Below are 22,188 nucleotides of genomic sequence, written 5' to 3' on the forward strand. Positions count from 1 at the left end.
CGGTTTTCAAAACTACATGAGACATACACACTCAGCCTAAGCCACATCTAATATTTTATAATACGCATTGGAAAATAATTTCCTCCATTAAGTCAAGCCTGCTCGATCTCTCATTTCGAACTATGATAAGTGCATCTTAGTGCTAATGTGACAATTGGGACTGGCGACTCTACAGAAAATTTTTTTCACAACTATTTATGATTTATTTGCCTACAGTGTTCTTTGGAACAAAGAGGCAACTATTTGGGAAGTTGGACAGGCATGAGCTAACTACCAGTCTGTCCCCCAAAATAAAAACAAATATGGCATCAAGGAAATAGATGGTTAAACATAAAAAAGGGAGGAGAAAAGAAACCATTTTTTTTGGCTTTGGCACAACTTCCAATAACTATTGTATTTGAAAACTTCTTAATATATCATAGGCTTTCTCCCAGCTTACAGAAGATTCAGTGTCTTGGCTGACTGTTACTGCAGAATTTCTGAAATATTGATAGAGAAGGGCAGTCCTTTACTATACAGATATAGAAACCTGCAATCTTAAATTAGGCAACAGGTCCCTTCCAGCATTTACTGGTATTTTGATTGAAAGCACTACCCTAGAAGGAATAAAATTTAGTGTCAGAATGAGAATGAATTATGGTAAAAAAAATCAGGAGAGAGAGAGAGAGGGATACAGAGAAAGAGAGAGAGAAAGATTTATTTTGCACTAAGAAAAGGTGTAAACTGGTTAGAATTAGGGGAGTTGAGAATGTCTCTTTAAACTGTGGTACTGCAATCGATCTCTGTATGTTTTCTGGTATTCATCCCTTTGAAAGGAGAATGAGAGCCAAGATCATTGGCTGTACTCTGAAGCTGTCACATCTCAGTACTGAAAAGGTACAGTGCAAGTGCATTGAAACAGTCTTTAGTTTTCTATTCCATATCGCCAAGAGCTTTGAGAATGATGAACCAAGTGAATGCTTTTTTTAGGGCTGAGATACAGATCCCTCCAATCTGACAGCGTTGCAGCCTCCGGAGTGAGAAAGCAGCAGCAGCAGCAGCAAAAGCAACAGCAGCAGCAAAAGCAACAGCAGCAGCCCAGCTGAAGTCCAGTAGAGGAGACCTGATCCCTAGTTCATCCTGAACTCCACCTGGGAACGTGCACTGTCCAGGGTCCTGAAACATGAACCAAACTGCCAGCGTGTCCCATCACATCAAGTGTCAGCCCTCGAAAACAATCAAGGTAGGACCCAGGTTTTCTCTCTTCTCTCTGCTGCTGTGCATGTATGTTCATTAATTTACCTAACACATGGGCATTGGTATGGCAGGGCACTGACAGTGACGATACCTAGTTGGTTTGAGTTTGAATTGAAGGTGGATCTGAGTAAAGTGTTCGATCCTGTTTGTATGTGTACATAGACAGGAGAGAGTAGTTTGCACTAAACGATGGTTTTATCTTGATGACTTTGGCTTTTTTTTGACTGAGAGTCTGTCAGCGGTATATTTCAGAAACAAAGTTTAGTGAGCTTCTAGAAGAGTTTCTAATCTATGTCAGTTTTTCTGATGGAATTGGGAACAATTTGCAAGCTGCTGGAAACAGATAATGTTAAATGGAATACAGGTTTTATTACAGTGTTTCATTGTCATATGGATTTGGGACGTCTCATTCTTTCCAAAGAAAAGTGCATCCTTCATTTTGAGTGTTGAACTGGTGGTTATATTGAAGTGATTGTTATAATGAGTATAAAAGACTTGGAGGGAGTATAAAAACATATGTTCTTATGTATGCCACCATACAAGTCAAAAACAGTGAGGTGATTGGAGACACTCTTTAATACAGGTGCTTGTTTTAAACTTGAGGCTTTTCTGACATGGTTAAATGAAAAGGACCAAGCTCAGAATTTTACTGTCCTGTTTTAGTATTAAGTAATGTTTCTGTCATTCTCCTTGTTCTTATTTGGGATGTTCTTACTCCCAAGGAGACTTATAAATAACCAGGTTTCTACTGAAGGATTGACTCTAGCTTGCCATTTATCTGTATTAGATTACTACCTGCGTGAGTACTTTGCATCTGGGGAAAGTAGTGGGTTCCTCTGGAACTCTTTTATAGAAAAAACTGATAACCTGATGGATCAACTTTTGTTATTACAATCTCTGATTTCCATACAATTGCATACCTTTTATTGAGGTTCCAAAATTTGAGAAGACTGATTTTATTATTACGTTATTTTGGGGTTATATTTCAGGCCTTTGAAAATACTGCATAGACTGCAATTACAAAAGGAATATAATTTACAGCAATAAGTCTGTTTCTTATGAACTTACCTACCCTCTGTCAGAGTCCTCCGGTGATAAATAGACCACAAAATGAACACTTTATTTCATTGATCTGCAATTATTTTTAAAAGCAATGAGGTCTCCAGGATATATCAAATGATGCATAATTAGACCCCCATCATAATAAACATACAGAGTTAACTGAAATGATGAAGAACCTAAATTATTAGGATAACTTACACCGTCTCTAATTGCAAAAGCATAATATCAGTATTTTTCAGCATTGGATTTTCTGCACTGTGTCCAAGTTTAGAAATAAAATATTGGGTTTTAGGATTAAAATTTTTCTCTGTATGTCAGATTCCCACATATGTCAATTGTATAAGAATACTGTCACTGACAAATGCCAAAACAGTACATATATGATACTCTACATTGTGATATATAAACTCTAGTGGGAAATACGTGCTGTGGTCTAAAGTGGGGTAGAGTTACTCTGGCGATCTACCTTTGAGTATGTTTAGAAAACCATAAAATGGCTTGTGGTTTTCTGTTTAAGTGTTTGAGGTCATAGGAATCAAGTGTTTTGTTTGTCCTTTTGTGTATTGAGTAAGGACAAATGAATGCTACTTTCTGGGACTTAAAAATCACTTCCCTATTGGTGTTCTAGCATTGACTGCCCTCGGACAAACAGTGGAGGCAGAAAAAAAATGTTTCTAGTGTCAGGTTTTACATCATCTTGCTGATCTTGCAGATGCTGGCTTTTCGTTCTAACTGCAGCCATTGAATTGAAATGAAAGGCATTATAAAATTGGACAACTCACCACTTAGCAATGTATTATATTAATGGCTTAATGAAGGAATCTTGAATCAAAGCTCTGGGTGGTTTGGTTATTGTATAAGTTAAGTTCTTTTGTGCTTCCCCTCCCCCCCCCCCGATATTGCTCTGGGGAGCAAAAGATGTGTGATGTTCATAAAGTATATATAGTTGCAAGCATTGAACTATTAAGGGAGTAAATTACTTGAGTATTTTCCAATTTGCAGTGGTAAAAGGGGATGAAGGGAAAAGCTCTCTTACTTCAAATTATATGCTCAATTATGAAACATTTATGGCTTTCGTAATTTATACTAAAAATGGCTATCTATATTTAGGTAATGCATTAGTCTATGAGCAAAATGCAGTAACAACTTAAGGAGAAACCGTTAAGAGGAGAGGTTTTTGGAAAGTTATGAGATATTGGAGCTCAAAAGACTCTTTGAACTTTTAGAATCTATCTTGTTTTAAGTGTGGTTTTTTAGAGTTAATTTTTTATCACTTTTAGAGGTACTATCTGAAAATTTTAAATAAAACTCCCTTATGGAATCTGGTTGGCCTTCAGATAATGATAAATGACCCACTTTGGGGCTCTAGAAATATCCAGATACTTAAGAACTCGTAAATTGTTCCATTTTGAAATTCTAAAACCTCTGGGGAGTTTTCCTCCATAGTGCAGTGTAATAGACCTCTAAGCAGTTGTTTTCCATTGTCAGTATAGTAAATGCTGGCTGCCCCTTCTCTTGATAGTTTAACCACTGCTAAAAAGAATGCAATGGGAATAAACAAAAATGAATTGTACTGGCTAAAAATAGCTTTAAAGGCCAAAATGTGTAGGCGGACAGAGAACAGGTGTGTGTGTGTGTGTGTGTGTGTGTGTGTGTGTGTGTGTGTGTGTTTCCCCACTTGACGTTGAAAACATAATGATATCTGCAGTGGGTCAAAGTTAGCAATTATTGCCAATGAAGGCTATTTGTGGTTATGGTGGTAACAGAGTTGGAGAAAGAGGAATTAGGTGGAGTCATAATGTGATGAAATGGTTAACATTATTCAGGTGGCTTGACATTTGTTTTTTGTCATTCTGGCCATTAGCCAACTCAACTAGTCCCTGACACATTTTTCCTGATGTGCTTGAGCAGGTGTTTTCTTATAGTCAAAAGTGATAAGTGAGAAGAGAGCGGAGGAAGTCAGATAAAGGTGCCAGGCATGTTTTCAGATCACTTTGGATGGATTGTTGAATGCAATGCATTCATAAAGCCCTCTCCCATTTTAGAACTTGTAAAGCGATGAAGCTTTTCCTGAAATGATTGCAGATCTTACCGTCAATGTAGAAGCACTCTAAAAAAGGATCTTTCATTCTGAGATCTGTAATGGAAAGTTTTAAGGACTATCTGGGAATGCTAAATACAGATCTAATCTTGGCTTATTATAAACCTGATTTCTGAAGAATTGTCCCCACCTTGGACAACAAACTTGTTTTTTCCCTCCCCTATCTTGCCTTCTCTTGGCTACACTGAATGCAAATCAAATCTTCCAGTCAAATATCTGGACTTAGTTTGCCTTTTTTTCCAGTGGAATTGAAAATTTAGAACTTTGCCTAAAAAATATGAGAGAATTTTAAAATTTCTTTCATATATTAATATAATTCGAACATTCTAGATTTATATTAAAATACGTCTAAGAGTAGTAGAGGAAATCCTCCATCCTTCTTTTGAAGTTAGAAGTTGGGCATAAATTATCTAGGGTTGGGGATTCCTGGATCAGGAATCATATGTATTTTATTATGGTAACTTCCAAATATAGTAAACAATATTACTTTATTTTTCCCATCTAGTGATCTTTTCATATCAGTCTCTCTCCTTCCCTTTCCCCTTTTCAAGACTTGCCTGGTTTATTCTACTCCTACTTTCACACCCAGGTTCCCAGTCCTATGTAGAAAAGGATCCCAAGGTCTAAAAGTCTTAGTTTCATTCTATTCCTGCTGGAGTACCTGAACGCTTTTACAAAATATATTTGAACGAGTCTTTAGGATTTTCATTGTCTTTGGAGTAGAACATCTATGAACAGGCAAACTCTTTTCATCATAATTTTGACTGATTTTTATACTGTAATATTAAAATGTTATTATGCTAGTAAAACCTTTTTACCCTACCACCTCTAACCTCCAGCCCCGTTCAGAATTATGGTATAAGAAACAGGGAATAAAACAAAATAAAGCAAAAGAGAATGAAAATTCTATAACAAATAATTTTTGTTAAACCTGTGGGCTTGAGGGTGTGTGGTGGTTAGAAAATGATTTCTGTCTTTAGCAAATTGGTATTTTGCAGTGTGACACTGTGATGAGTTGGCATGGTAAGACTGACTTGGAATTATACCAACTGGCATCTCAGTGGTTATTAATTCCACACCCCTAGCCTAAAGGATGGGCACCACATCTGTATTTCACATGGTACTTGAGCTGGTGTTGCAATTGAGTCTTAGAGTGTTCCATAATTATATAACCAAATTACATCCACAAAAATTTAAAAATGCAAAAGCATATAAGAAAAAACCCTCCTCTTTATGTCATCACAATATACAAAATGTAACCCTCCCAATTTTACTATTATATGAAATTCTAAGTGCAAAGATTATAATAGACTTCTGAATTGTATCTTTCTTAGAGATCCATCTTGGTCCTAATTCTAAGGACTTTAGTCATAAGGAAAAAAAAGAAAGAAACTTTATTAAATTATGATCTCAACACGGACTCAGACACACTAAAGAAAAAGTCATCATCTGTATTCAGTGACTTCTACAGTTCCACTTGGCAAGGAACATACTTTTTTTTTTCAGCATTAGGAGACTGGGTCATTCTCTTAAGTGGTGTTGTTTGGGGAAGCCAGAAGAGAAGGCTTACAAAAAATTAGAATGAAGGATCTTGTGTGTGAGAATTTTTTTCCTCTCTCTCAGAAATGGTCTACCTCTTTTTAATTATTCTGACACAGCTTCCCATATGCTTAGGCAAAAATAACAGCCTGTGATAAACATGAATGGGACCACAAGTTAGAAATTCTGCTGATGACCAATTTATAGCCGTTTACAATCTGAATTTACTGCCAAGTATTTAAACTTTAAAAGATTATAGGGCAATTTTATTTTAAATAACTATCAATTAAACTGTTTTATAAGGAAGTAGTAAAGGTTTATGTTTTCTTTTTAGTAAAGAGTGACAATGTTATAATGATTGGCCAGTTTTTGTATTTTGTTGGCTTTTTTCTTAATAAAATAGAAAAAACAGTTTCTCTTTTAATTTGATATTTATAGCATTTAAATAGCAGCTTTTACTTCAAAGAAGTATTGTCATATAATATTTTATTGAGGTAAATTTGAAAGATTTTAGAAAATACTTAATACTTCATTTTCTAGAAACCCATGTTTTGGTCAGATAGTAAAGGCATTCTCGATGATAAATTTGTGATGACAAACCACTCTTTGTCACTGAAAAGCTGTTGTTCTACAAATGTAGCACAGAATAAATAAGCTCAAGTAATGCTTCTTAAAGCATCATCCCTGAGCCAATAGCACCAGCATCCCCCATGGACTTGGTAGAAATGCAAATTCCTGGGCTCTACCCAGACCTAATCAATGGATAACCCTGTGGGTAGGGCCCAGCAATCTGTGTTTTAACAAGCCTTCTGGGTGATTGGATTTGTATTAAAATTTCAGAAACACTGAGCTAAAAGAATACAAAATAAGGCACACTTGTGTGTAAGATTTGACTGTTTGGGTATCATAGATGGAGTCTGAAGAACTTCAGAATGATACTTAAGGTCATTAAATAACATGAATTCTATGAGAGCCAAGATCTCATCAGGTTCATCTCTTCTATCATTCACAGGGCTTATTTGATACAAAGCCCTGAATACAGTAGACATCAAACATATATTTGTTGATTATTAAATGACTGCAAAAGTCTGTCAGCTCTAAGATGATCTAAGTCAATTTTTAAAATCTTGTTTAATAGGTAAGCAGGTTGGAAGTCTTGCTCTCTCTTTTAAATTCATAGCAAGTTTCTCAAAAATGTGTATTCATATTTTGTTTGGCTTTTGATGGTTCTGTTCTCTGATTTTGGTTTGAGGCCATCTGGTAGTCAACACTTTTTGGTAACTAGGGAGATCCATAGTCACACTAAGCCGAAAGTGTGCTGGGTAAGTGTCTTCCTTCTTGCCAGCTTCCTCTGAAACTTGGCAAAACTACGGTAGGCAGGAGTGTCACTATGGCCTTTTCCCCTCTCTTCATGAATACTCTTTAGCCCTTGGATATAGGCCACGTTGGTAGGATATAATTGGCAGCACTATACCAAAATTAATCATCATCTTGAACCCTGACCTCCCATTGACAGAACTAGCATGGTGTTCCAGTAGCAGAACTAGTTTTAAGCTGGGTGATAAGCTTTGAAATAAAGGAAGTTTACCTTCTGAACAGGCTTATTTCTTGGAAATTCTTCAAAATTTTGTTTGTTTTTTACATTTACCATTGGGAAGAAAGATCAAATGCACACAGCCTACCCTACCACCTGTGAATGGAGTGTAAGGCAGATTGGTTGCATTTTCCTTTGGAGAGTCGTCCTTAACTTGAATTCTCACTTCCCCAGTACCACCATGAATCATGTGATCTTAGCTAAGGCAATTAACCCTGTCAAGGCTTTTCTTCCCACTAACAGAAGGGCAATAAACTTAAATTACCTCCCTCCAAAAATGCTATGTAAGTGCTTTGTATTATAATTTGTTCTAGTAGTAATTTTTAACGCATATGACATTTTCATAGAGAGGTGTATAGTGAGAATCAATTTTTATGACATAAAAGCTGAGAATTTTATTTGCAATTATTATTAACTATAATGAGGATAAAACTCATTTTGGAGTCACCAGGGAGCTGACAAGTATCTTCTAATATTGTAGTAACATCTGCAAGATTTCATCATGAACCTGTACCAGAAAAGTAGGGAAAAAAGGAGACTGAGTTTAAATGACATCTAAAGGACTGATTAATTCAATAAAAAATGCAGTCACTCATCCTGGTGCTGTGCGACAAAAAATGGAAGATACCTAGGGTAGCTGCATGGATTGTACATTGAATTGAGGAGATATTTTATCATGATACGTATACAGCCTTCCTACTACCTCTGTGCTCACTGTTTCCTTCGTCTCATCACATTCCACACAATGGTCCTTGTAACAGACCCATATTCTTACCTGAAATCTCATACAGAATTTTCTCAGTGAAAGTTCTCAGACTCCCCTAGGCAAGCTATCACAGTCTCAACTAATCATCTATGTTCTCACATCATCTTCTCTGTACCTGATTAATAACAACTCATCTTCTGAGTTAGAATTATTTGTTTCCATATAAGTCTCTCTACTAGCTCTTAAAGGAATCTTAAAGGGTCTCTATCTTTTATTTTTTGTACTTCCGGTGTCCAGCCCAACATCTGGTGCCTAGCAGGTGCTCAATTAAGATTCTCTGAATGAAAGAACAGTCAAAGAAGGTTATAAACTCCTTCATCTTCCCAAGAGATGCAGCCTGACTTCTGGGTTCAGAAACATGCTAGTTCTCCTTGACCCACGCATAACTAAAGGTTTTACTTTAAAATATGTAAACAACATTTGGAGAGATGACAAAGGGGCCGCACAGCTTTTGACAACATATATGCTAGTCCTCTTGGGGATGAGTGGTTTCTGTAAGTCAAAAATAGGTTTCATATTATGAGTGTCTTTCTACATTAGGGTTAAGGAAAGTCTGTATCCAAACAGAGACACTCTCTGTCCCTGTTTTGGGGCTCGTGTTAGCATAGCAGACACTAGTTGCTGCTGATTTTAATGGATGGGTAATTTCCAAGACCAATCACTGCTGCTGGATTGAAAAACACCACTTCTCGCAACTTTGGGTTCCAGGATTAGGCCTAAAGAAAAATGGATTCCACTTTATTTTAATGGAAAGTAAATAGCATGAGAGTACTTATTGTACTTAATAGATGGGCCCTTTACTTTAATATTTCTTTTTTGAAACAGTGAAAGAATTAGGGCAGAGAGACTATGCAAGACAGATATTCTTAATCAAGGAAGGGCAGCTATGGTAAAATTTTTCCTTTATGTATGTTCTCTGAAGGAAATAAAATCCAGTGAAAGGACAGACTCAAGAAATGTTGATTTGTGATCAGTGAGCACAGTATGATGTGATGGATAGAGACTTGGACTGACTCTTTTCATTGTTTCAGTCATTCAACATCTAGTGAAAGAGGATTTAAATGTGAATAGGGTGATAATACTTGTTATTAAGAAGTACAGCCTAGGATACAAATTAATACAATTATAATATAAAATGATAAGTGCTAGATGAGGCCAATGCAAGATTTTGGGGGAGCATTCACAAAGTTCAAACCAGAATTCTACATAGGAGTTAGATTGATAGAAGAAAATATTCCAGGCACAAAGAAAACATGTGTAAAAGATGCAGAAGCAAGGCAGTGCAATTCTGATGAAAGCATTGTTTAGTTGAAACTGACTATAAGGTGCAAATAATTAGGAGTGAAAAATGAGGTTGCAAATACATATGGGAGGGCTGAAAGTACTATTTTTCAGAATGTGACTGTATTCTGAGGGCAAAGAGTACGAAGACAAGATCACGAGATTTGAATTCAGGATCCAATTCTGTGACCTTGGGAAGCCTTCCTGAGGTCTTTAGGTAGAAAGTGAAGATGGTGACACATTCCTGGTCCATCTTTCAGGATAACCCAAGTATAAGATATTATTAGCCAGACAGGTGTTACTGAAGGTAAATCTTAGTAAGAACAAAAGATTTATTCATTAGCTTGATTTAGTACCATGCAAGTTTATGAACTCTAATGATAGCTGGCCTTTAAAGGCTTTAGTTTACTGGTAGCTTTTTAATTTAAAAAGCTGTTTTTGAGTAATGACAATCATTGGGCTATACCAAAACTTTTTGTCTTTACTATTTGAATATTATATACAGATAACCGTTTTCCTGGTATTCTGGTTGCTAACTGTCTTTTCAACAATGCCCAATGACACATGAATGGCCTCTGTTAATGACATTAGATTTTAGTATAACGAATTCCTGGAAATTTCAGAGGTAGAGGTGTGAAAGTTCTTTTCTTCCTAGTCTCCTAATTACATTAAGTCATGTGTTGTCTTTAATACAGATACCTTAGGTTTCTTGAAGGATTAATTCCAAAGGTCTCTCTCAAAGGCTCACACTTTTTCAGAGAAGACAGGGAAGATTAAAGTACATTTGATGTGCTACAATTCCACAGCCATAAAATTTGAGATGTTTCTTACAGATGCTGTACTCCGGATTCTCACTTTGCAGACAAAAAATCTGAGGTTTAAAAAGGGAAGTTAGGTGAGGTGAGAGTTGTTCCTTTCATCCTTTTAAATAGGACACACACACACACACACACACCCAACCATCCTGCATGATTGTCTCATGATTACTACTTGGTATGGCTATGGTCCTTTGAGGTCTGGGGTAAGTTAAAGAATATGTAGATTTTATTTATCAAGGTGCTTTTAGCTGAAAGTATTAGAAAATAACAAAATTCTATATGACTTGGTTAGAAGAACCAGAAAAGAATAGTAATTTCACAAAATGAGAAGTCCCTTGGTAGAGCACTTCAAGAGTCAGTTAATTTGGTGCTCAAATAGCTCGTCCTAGGGCCCAGGCTCTTTGCACCATCACACTTTGTCTTTCTCAGACTAGCTGCTTCAGTTCCGTAATTGGCGTGCAGACCTGACAACTGACCATGTGCAGTGGACAAAGAGAAGTTTCTTCCTTTGAGTTTCTTTTTAGGAAAAAGTCCTACACATTATTTCCCCTCAACTTTTCTTGCCTAGAATTGTCTTATGCCAGTTCCTTACCCATTGTGCTTGACGATGCATATGGTTAAGTCGAGGAAGTAGAGGTGGTGGCTAACCAAATAAACATGGGGTTCTGTTAGAAACAGGGAGGTTAGACGGTTTTGAAGGAGGGAAAAATATTCACCACAGAGATCAGCAAGAAGGATTTTAGAATTTGATGGACATGGAATGTACACCATACTGTGAAAGACAGATAATGCCATGGTCTAAGAACTGTTTCAACAAAGATGTAACAAACTGAAACACAACACTGACTCTGTCTCATGGCAGAGATACCTTCCATCACTTTGGAGCAAAAGGGTAGGAAGAGAGGGTCCCAAGATTGCCTCATTCGGGTAGCCTTATCTCCTTTGATATTAAATGACTCAGTAGCCAATCACTGTTTTTTTTTCTTTGTAGTCAATCACTTTGCATTGTGTTTTCATTTTTTTTTCTATTACAGAAATTTAATTCTTAGTTTACTTCCCAAAACAAAAATTTTAGTACCATGTAATTTCACAGGTAAATTCTAATAATCAGTACAGAAATAAGTTATTTCTTCAAAAATTTTTTGCTAAATTTTGAAACGGAGAGGACCCTTCTCTACTCATTTCATCTGATCATTATTGTACTATTATTATAATATAGTTGTTTTTTGGACATTTTCTCAACATTTAAAAAATTCTCTTTGAATTTCTTTTTAAAATAGAAAGCAGTCTAATCTTTTTTTCAACTTTGAAATATTGTTTTTTTAAATTAATTTTTATGGGAGTATAGTTGATTTACAATGTTGTGTTAGTTTCTGCTATACAGCAAAGCGAATCAGTTATATATATATATGTATATATATATATACATATATATATATCCACTCTTTTTTAGATTGTGTTTTCATTTTTAACACATCATTGGGCTCTTTTCTTTTTGAGGAAGATGAGGGGAAATGGTGATATTCTTTATCATATAATTAGGGTTGCTCAAGGCCTATTACAGCGACCTCTTCTTTGGTACCTCTAAGGACTTGGAGCCCTTATGCCTCCAAAGTTGAGAGGTAACATAATAACTGTGATTAGATGTACAGTTGAAACTGTGGTAGCTGGAGATAGCATGTCCCATGTAAAGACACACCAGAACAAAGTCCACTCCCCTTCCCCACGAAATATCTTGGAGAGGTGTTTATGATGAGACACTACGACTACGTGGGATCACACCAAAAATAATTTTTCAGGGGCCTCAGTACCTCTGGTTTGTAACTCTGGCTGTGTGATGTTGGTAAATACTGTGGATTTAATTACCAGATGCTGAACACCAACAGACATGTCTGGCACCCAGACTTCTCCCTTGATCTCTATCCTCAGATGTTGCTCTTTCATATAGATGTTTATAGATGTTTCATATAGATGTGTAACAGGCATTATAAACTTATCACAGTAAAATCAGAACTTTTGATACTTGCTGACTACCCTTCTTTCACCTAACATCATTACATGAGTCCACCATCTTCTTTTCAGAGACTCAAACCAAAAACCTAAAGATTATTTTTTCCTCTCTTCTCTTCAGTCCACCATCCAATACATCAAAAGTCCTGCCCATTCCACCTCCTAAATGTATCTCCAGTCTAACCTCTTCTCTTCACCTCCACCAAGATCCCCCAAACTGCACGCACACGCACATTTCATCTGAGTTATGACAACAACTTCAAAGGACTCCTGACTTCCAGCAGGCCTTACCGCTGTTAATTCTCAACTCCCCAGCCGAGTGGTGGTTTTAAAATATGACTCTAATCACTTTGCACTCCTGGTTTAGATCTTAACATTGCTTTTAGAAAACAACCCCAGGTCCTTAACCTTACCCTGATGACCCTGCATTGATCTGGCCTCTGTTCTTCCCTGTGACCCTATTGTGTCCCATTCTCTCGCCCCAACTTCACCCCATGATTCTCCAGCAAAACTGGCCTCCTTTCTGAGCCTAAAACATTGCGAGCTCTTTGCCGTACCATGGTCTCTGTGCTTCTTTTCATTGTCTAAGAACTCTTTTTCCTGCGACTTTCCATAGCACCTTTCTGGTTTCAACTCAGGCCACTTCTGATGGACTCTGCCCATCTAGGTTGTGGTCACCCCTATGTTGGTGCCGCAGAAACTCATAACCAAAAGTGGCAATTTTCTTCTATTATTCCCATAGTGCCTCTCCCAAAGTCTCCAACCCACAGGGGAGCGAGGCACTCTTCCTTCTCTGAAAGGAAGAGTGCCTTCCTTCCTTCTCTTAATCTTTGTTATATTCCCTGTCAGAACCCTTGTAGAAAAGGGTTTTACTTCATAAAAGAACCTTTCTAGATTCTGGTTTCCAATTCTTTCCTAATCACTATGTTAGTTCAACAAATATTTAGCGACTATATAATAAATACCATGTTGCACAGATGAGGATACCATAAAGCATAAGACACAGGACCAGTCTTTAAGAGGAGTACATTCTGGCTTCTTTTCTCCTCTCCCTTTGCCTGGGATGAAGGAGGAGGATGCAGAAAACTAAGTCCTTGATGACAGTACAGCATGAATGTCCTCTGGGAGATCAGAGAAGGTGCACCGTTCTCCAGTTTGATTGAAGGAGTAAAATGTGAACTGATTCTTGATGGGCAAGCAATAGTAATCTTGGTGAAGAATATGGGAGAAAGGGACATTCCAGATAGTGGAATGTGCGAAGGCACCCTGGTAAGGGCGAGCCCGACCCTGACCACCATAATTATGGCCATCATTACCATTTTGAGATACTCACAGCTCTAGGTGCTTTTATGGGATATTTCTAATTCCCACGATGACTAAGCAAGGAAAGGGTTATTATTCTTATTTCATAAATAAGAACTTTAATTTGTCCCAAGTTTCTCAGACCACAAGAAGTGGAGCTCATATTTGAACCCTGATAAGTTTGTTACAAAACTCAAGCTGACAGCTCGGGTTTCCTGGCTTCTATTTCAGTGTTCTCTCTGCTCTCTCATGCTCCCACAAGCTCTACGAAGCTGGTTGTTGGTATCCAGGGTCCTCTGCTGTTTTAAGCCTCTAAATCAAGGTTTACTGTTTTTCCCACAGGAATGCCCTCTGTCCCTCCTTTTCGCCTGTCTGGCAGATAATGCCATTGCGGACTCTTCACAGGCAATTCCTCTCCTCTCTGAAGCTTTGCCTCTTCCTCACTCTCTTGCCTTTCTATATATTTATCTTCTTATCCTCTCCCTTCACCCTCTTCCTTATCCTATCGGCCCTTGCCCTCACAACCCAGCTAGAGCCGAAATGTAGGGTCCTCGAGGCAAAGGTGGTATCTCATTTGTTATTATGACTGTAACGTTTAGTACCATTCCTGACATGAAGTGAAAACTCAGAAGGGGCTTGCTGAATGAATGAATGAGTAAGCAAAGGCCATCTAACATGGAGAATAACATGTTACTGCTCCAGAATATTCTTTATAATATTAATGTTTCCTTTCATGTGATATATAGTCACATGGCTCTCATTCTGGGTGAAATGTAAGTATGAGAAAAGAAGCCAATTATGTTTGTGCTTTTTTCAAAGAATTTTCTTCCCCCATTGTGTGTGTGTGTTTGCATGTGTGTGTGCGTGTGTGTGTGAGAGACACACACAGACAATATGAGAGCTGAGTTTTTAAAATGTAAATGCGGTTGAAATTGGCTTATTGCTAAGTTCTTTCATTGGTGTTTAGATGAAAAGATTTTAAAGTCATTTCAACTGTGGAGAAATTATTTTTTTGAGAATGGGAATTTTCCATAAGAAGAAAATATTTTCTGAGCACCTACTCTGTGCTAGGACTTCTCTTACCAGCAAATTCATTTATTTTTTACCTCTTTGCTGCTAAGGAAGAAGTGGAAACCTGTATTTTAATTAGCTGATCTTAGTCAAGCCCTCTGCATTCAGCGTATCTTTTAACATTACAGGGACGACACGAGCCTTATTCTACCAAAAAGTATTAAGGGCTTAAGGATCTGAGTGAGGAAAATGTAGAGTTGGGCCTTGACTTCATAGTTCAGGCTCTTTCTGTTATACCACATGGTAATATTGCTTATAGAAAACATATAATTTAAGGGATCTTTATTCTAAAACATATAAGCACTTGATTTCCCAGGCAGTCATTGCATGCTGACAGATTTGTCTTTGCAAAGTCTCACATTTTCACAATCACCACCATATTTATGTCCTTTTCATGTATCACTAATGGATGGGGCCAATTTGGAAACAGGAGAACTGGGAACCCAGGATTCAATTCAGGAGAAACAATACAGAGTCCAGAAAGTGTATCTGATGGGAACACCAAATAGGACATAACAACATCAACTAATTTCCGAGGATAGCTTAGGGCCTGGGAGAGACTGGGCATTCAGGAACAAGATGAACAGGATGAACAGTGATTTTTAGGTCCATTTGGACTAACAACCCAAGCAGAGGAGTCTGTAGCAATCTGGGCCTAACTAGAGCCAGAATAAGAATATTAACAACAGCAACCATGACAGTGTTCTAAATATTTGCAGAACATTTTTAGATAGCTCCTTACTGACTGTCAACTACAATGCTGTGAAACACATATACTTATTATTGGTAGGATATGACAAAATGAAGAAGGAAATATGTGGTGTTGGAATAAGGAAAATAGCAGTATGTAATGAAGTATGAATATACTACACAGTTTTGTAAATTGCAACAGATTTTGGAAAGGCAGCTGCTAAGGAGTGTAATTGTAATTGTTAGACAAATATTTGGAGCATTTCAAGTACTTGGCTAAATTTTTCCTCATCAGCAAAATAGGCAAAGGAGGCAACTTGTGTTCTGGAGACCACTGGAGTGTGATAGGCTAAGGGCACATATGAAGCTAGGACCAAGCTAGGCAAAAATAGCAACAGATATATCGCACTGCACATGCTCTGTTCCTGGCACTATGGTTATAGAGGCCAAGTTCTGCTGCTGCTGGTACAAGGTCCATCAGCAATAAGAAAAGCCAAGAAAGCCAAGGGTGGATATAGAAAACAGCTGGTAGAAGTGGGGCTGTCCATGTCCTATTCAGCTCCATCTTGGGGGGAAGATTTGAGAAAGAATTTGAAATGAGTTTGTGGAATAGACCTAGGAGGGTAGTCTTGGGTAAATAAATAAACACTGAATGTTCAGATGGTATCAGAGACTGTGTATCTGTTCTGGCTTCCACTGAGACTCTGTCAGTCAGTGCAAATAAATTTAAGATTTCTTTGTCCACTTGGTTTCACTCGTTCTCAGTTGCTCTAACTCCAAATTTCTCAACCTTGGCACCATTGACACGTTGGATCAGATCATTCTTTGCTATGAGGGCTGACCTGTGCACTGTAAGATGTTTAACAGCATCCCTGGCCTCTACCTGTCAGTAGCACTCTCCCCAGTTATGACTAAAAGGTCTCCAGATATTGCTCAATGTTCTCTGGGAAGCAAAATTGCTCCTGGTTGAGAGCCACTGGCCTAACTGGTAGCCATTGCTACAGGTGAGAGAGGGCTTTGAGAGTAAATGAGGCTCCTTCTGGTCCCATGGATCTTTTGAATTGAGAGTCTCTGTGCCAGTCTATCCCTGGGCTGTTCTGACACGGAGGATGGTTGAGCCACCCGAAGGGCAATCAGAATATTGAATAATTATCATCTGAGGTTTATAGATAAAGGGATTCAGTCAGAGAGCCAGAGATCTGTCCCCACATCCCACGGAGGAACTGATACTTGAACCCCAATTATAACACTATGCCCCATCTCTTTTCTCTATAACAAATGGCTTTTATCCCAGGCTTTGCAGATTCCCCAAACCTTAGGTACTGAGGGAAAGGGGAAATAGATAGGACTTTGGGTCCTCCTGCACTTCCACCCATCCCTAGTTTTACCTTGGCCACAGCAGCATTACTATCACCATCCTATGTTGATAATGGTTTTATTTTTCTACTAAAGTAATAACAGATAAAATCCTCTGCGTTATCCTTTACACAGAGAGAAGCTCAACAATATTTCTTATTGTTTTCAAGAGTAAGGCAAGCTGAGGCTGCAGGGGTATTAAGTTTGCTAACCTGCAAGGTAGAAATTTAATAGGGACTGGGACCCAAAAAGGCCGTTTCATTATCCATTCTTGGTCTCCTTCCAGAAAAAGTCATCCTGCCTCCATATTTCACTTTTCTAGGCTATCCTGAATTATTGTGCCAGAGTTATCTTCTGGCAGAGACTTGAGAAATTTTACCCCATTCTTGAGAATCTAAATTCTCATCCTGCTAACATCTTGCTTGGCAATCTTCAAATTCTATATTAATCCAGGAATTTCTAACTCTCCCCTTTTTCATAAAATAGGGATCAGCTCCGGGCAAGAGAAACACAGCTTGACAACTCACATCTCTGGTATCTGCCTGTCATGATATCTGAAAATCTACATTTAGAGATCGAGTTTGTTAAATAAAGAGATTGACTTCTGCAGTTATCATTTTTCTTAAAAGCAGATGAACTCGAAAATTTTGACATATGTATATTTTGTCAGCCAAAGACAAACCATCTATTTTGGGAGGCAATATTGCATACTTGTGAATTGTGTGCTTTGGAATGTGTGCTTTGGAGTTAAACTGCCTCAGTTCATATTCCAGGTTGCCACTTTTAGCAATATTATCTCAGACAAGTCTTCTAAATTTTTATGAACCTCCTTTTCTCCTCTGTAAGGTAGGGTGATAATGCTCTCTATATTGGAGTTATTGGAATTAAATGAGATAATATATGTAGAGCATTTTAAAAAATACTCAAAAATAATTTCCAGTTCCATTGTTATTACTACTTTATTCCCAGGGAACCATCCTGCATGCATATTATAAATTAAAGAAATCATTGATAAGAACAATATTGGAGGTTATCTTGGCAATTTCACAATCTTCTCTGAGTTATCAGAAAACAAAGGTTATAATGAATAGATCAATAAAAATATAACTTCAGCAAGGAAAAATGATATTAAATGAATTATAATATATTAAATCATCCCAATAAAAATCAAATTCTTACTGTAATAAGCCAGTAGAGTCCCTGTAGTAGACATTTTAAAATGTGATATACTTTTCTTCCTATTATAAATTCGGTCTTAAGTGGATTGGTAGGCGTCTAGTGAAGTTTCCACTGTCTTGTTTGACTATTTCCAGAGGACCAAGGATTCCTGAAAGGGTGAGTTTTACCTTATACGTTAAAGAGAACTTTAAAAAGAAGTGTGAAGGTCACTAGACGTTATATCAAGTATTTGATATTTTAGATACAAAAAAGTTTTAGAAAAACTAGACAGTTAACATATTTACCTAAATAAGTGTTGTCTGACTAACCATTTTATCATATTCTTAATCCGGATCTTAGAAAGAGAAGAATAGTGTAGTCAAATCGCTATTAACTTTACTAATTGAGTAAATTCTAGAAATGTTAAGAAAAGTGTAGCGCAGGAGCTAAATCAATGTTTGCAGAATGAATGTTGAAAACTTTTGGTTCTTAATGGTTGCCCTTCCCTACACCATGCATGTTCTTACTGTTGCTATGACCTTTTCTGTTAGCCAGCTGGACACTGTCACACAACATGTTAAATGTACCACTGGGTGATGTAACCAGTGATTTGGGCATTATGCCAAGGCAGGTTTTGCTCTAGGGACCTAAATTATTAATACTTATGTCACTGATTTTATTACCCTGTGGTATATGTTACATGCTGCTTGACAATATTTGTCATAAGAAGTAGACTTTACATAGATCTAGAAAGACCCAGATCTATGTAAGATCTACTTGCAGAGACTGGTGTCAAAACATTCTATGAGACCTGGGAAAATCATGTATTTTTTCCTTTTTTTCTTCCCTAGGCTTCCCCTATTTCATAATATGTGCAAAGCCAATGGAATTGGGTCGGGATCGCTTCTGTATCACAAGAGGTCTCAAAATAAGCTCTCTTTCATTCCAAAAGGATACAAACAATTTAGATTAAAGAGCAGTGAATATCATTTAGTTTATCATAAGGCACTGCCATTCCTACATAACATTTTTGCTATGAAATCTCTATGTTAATAGTGTTTTCTCATTTTATGTCACTGAGTGCAAGGCCTTATACCATTACTTTAATTATGCTGTGCCTGATTTTTTTTTTCTTCTCCTTCTTTTCTTGAGTTGTAGTAAAGACAGTCACATCCTGCTGTTACCATGACTTACTACCCCTGCCATTCATACCTGGGGGAACTCCTTGGCTGCCATGGCCTGTGTAGCGACAGGTTATTCCTTGCTGGACGTAAAGCACAGTGGGATTAAAGCCATTCTCATCTCCTGAAGTCCTCTTACAAACCATCTACCGAGATGTGTTAAACTAAGGAAAATGTCTTCTGTTTTCTCCCAGAGATTATAAACAGCAATATGCTGGGATGATAGCAGGGTTGGATATGAGAAAAAAGAGAGTAACCTGCTTTCTGAAAAATCATTCAATTGCAACCAAATACATTTTCAGCTGGTTACTTTTTATTTTATGTTTTAAATTCTACGAGTATATGTTTGTGCTGAAATTTCTGAGTTTAAAAAAAATTTGGAAACTTACAAACAAAAAGTTCCATGCTAGTAAACCTCAGTCTTTTCTTATATTTTGGTATACTACTGATTGTTTACAATCTGTAGACATTTTGCATATAATTTAAGATTAGTTGATACATCTAGAGTTATTGGTTCGACCAAAAAGTTCGTTCGGGTTTTTCCCTAACATCTTAACGAAAAACCCAGATGAACTTTTTCACCAACCCAATAATTAAACCATTCCCTCTCTACAAAAGAAGCTCACTTGTCTGAACTGCAGTAATTCTGAATATATAATGATTTAGATGCACCTATTATAACTGCATAGTTAAAAAGAAAATAACTGCTGGGATAATTCAAAATTTAAACAGGATAACACAGAGTGTACATTTAAACTACTTATATAAAAGACTTTTTCAAGCTCTCCATATTATGGAAAATATGTATCCTCTTGCATTACTCTTATCTGTTCACTAAAGACCAATTCTCTTTTAGGTCCTTCTTGCCCTAATGTCAGTTTGGTAGCTTAGTTTGTGTTACTCTCTGTGTATGAAACTAACAAAACTGCATATTTTTCAGTAGACATCAGTCTTTCATTAATTCAGAATGCCTATTCCTTTAATTAGTCCAAATTAGAAATTATGTTTCTCCCCAAACAAAATGTATCCTCACATCAATTAAATGAGAGTTTTTGATGAAATACTCGCTAACAGAGTAAGTAATTGAGATATAATTGTTTGTAGATGAAAAATAAGTACCACTTTCATGGAAAATGTGAGTTTAATGCTGATGATTTCCATGATTATGATGTGTTTTATGTGGCTTTTTATACCACTGTTTTGGAAGCATTCAGAATACCAGTTGAGGCAAAAGCATCTTAATGTTTGTTTTAGTGTTTGGCAACAAATAGTCTATAAAATATGTAATAGTTAATATTAAAATCTCATGCCAGATTGTAACTAACATAGTTTATTCAGTCTCTTTAAACGCATCGATTTAAAGCTACATCTGAATGAGTTTTCATTTAGCATTTGGGTTTCTTAGGATTTTCAGCAGGTGAGCTCTGGCGAAGTTACGGGGTGTGTGTTTTCCCCTGATTGGCACACCCTGCAAAGCAAGGACTCTTAATGTACACGCCTCAATCCTTCTTTTAAGGATCGGCTGGTGGCAGGCACCTTCAGTGCCCATGGGGTTTGCTGAGTGAGCAGAGCACAGAAAGCTCTCCTTTTGAGCCATTTATGTAGGAGGGAGAAGATGGTGAGAAGTGTCAGGCGTACAGATCTCTCCTTGTCCCATTGATTCACCAGGAGAGAACACTTTTCTTCATCATCGTTTACTTAGCATTTGATTCCTTGCTTCCCTTCACTAGCTCCCCTCTCCCTTATGCTCCCTCACTCCCATTAATAATCAGGTTCCTTTAAATCAGGTCGTACAGTTCTTTTTCATGTTGCATTACATGCTCGAAGAAAGAAAATCTAGAATGCTTTAGGAAAGACACAGTGATGTCCTGCTGGTGCAGGGGGCCTGTGCATGGGGAGACAAACGCTGGCTTTTCATTTTGGTCAGATCTACACTTGGGCAAGTTAAAGATTCTGAGATGCAGTTTCCTCATCTCTTAAGTTAGAGGATTAGAAACTACATCAGGAGGTACCTGGTATATATTGAATATGATAGAATATGGCTTCAACCTTTAGATATAAGAAGATTGGAAAGGGGGAAAGAAACAAGAGGAAGGAAAGACAGAGGGAGGTGAGGGCTGTGTGGAGGCTGGAGGCTGGTGAGGAGATGATGAGACCTGGACTGGGTAAGACACAGAGGTCCTCCTCATGATGGAAAGGGACAAGCAGTGTGATATTCATCAAAATTCATCACTTGAGAAATAACCGGAACAGACTCTGCTGATGTCAGGAGGAGGCTGGAGCCGGATGATCAACGCAAACACTTGTGGAGCTTTATTAGAACAGAATGTTATCCTGCACTACAAGGCAATTTTCCTCTTTTTAAAATTCATTTTCATTATACAGTAGTTTTATATTTGCAGACAAGTTGCAGAGGTAGTACGGGGAGTTTCCATATACCCCAATCCAGTTTCCCTTCTTGTTAACATTTTACATCACTGTGATACATTTGTCACAACTAAGGAACCAATGTCAGTATGTTACTGTTAACTAAACTCTGTACTTTATTCTATTTCATTAGTTTTTCCCTGATGTCCTTTTTTCTGTCCCAGGACCTCATTCATCGTACCGCGTAACATTTAGTCATATGTCTTCTCTTCTGGTCTGACAGTTTTTCAAGCTCTCCTTGTTTTTGACGACTCTGGCAGTTTTGAGGAGTCCGTTATTTTGTAGAATGTTCCTCAAGTTGGATATGTCTGATGTTTTTCTCTTAGTTACAGTGGGGTTAATTGGTTTTGGGGGTGATTTTCTATTCAGTTCTGGCAACCTAGGGCATGTGCTATCAACATGACTTCTTATTGGTGACGTTAACTTTGATGACCTGGCTAAGGTAGTGCTTCAGATTTCTTCATTGTGAAAATGCGCTCTGCTCTTCCCCCCTCCCCTACCTTGCTCTTGGCCACAAGTTACACACAGCCTCCACTTAAGAGATAGGTAATTACACTCCATCTCCTTGAGGGGCAGGTATCTATGTCAATTACTTG

The 22,188-nt window shown here is 37.5% G+C and overlaps 1 protein-coding gene across 3 annotated transcripts in view; it reads left to right on the forward strand.

The window, feature by feature from the left end:
- The first annotated feature begins 738 nt into the window (after positions 1–738).
- The window catches only part of DPP10 (dipeptidyl peptidase like 10), a 1,301,728-nt gene continuing 1,280,278 nt past the window's right edge, over positions 739–22,188 (forward strand). For 2 of the 3 annotated variants that reach the window (XM_029225839.1, XM_029225846.1), the window contains exon 1: positions 757–1,222. In XM_029225839.1, coding sequence (XP_029081672.1) covers positions 1,163–1,222 — 60 coding nt within the window. In that variant the 5' untranslated portion in view covers positions 757–1,162. Of the gene's footprint in view, positions 1,223–22,188 lie in introns of all 3 variants that reach the window. The other variant, XM_029225838.1, reaches the window with a different exon arrangement.

Source organism: Monodon monoceros, unplaced genomic scaffold (genome assembly GCF_005190385.1).
Source record: "Monodon monoceros isolate NGI ecotype Baffin Bay Population unplaced genomic scaffold, NGI_Narwhal_1 Super_Scaffold_16, whole genome shotgun sequence".
Lineage (NCBI taxonomy): Eukaryota > Metazoa > Chordata > Mammalia > Artiodactyla > Monodontidae > Monodon > Monodon monoceros.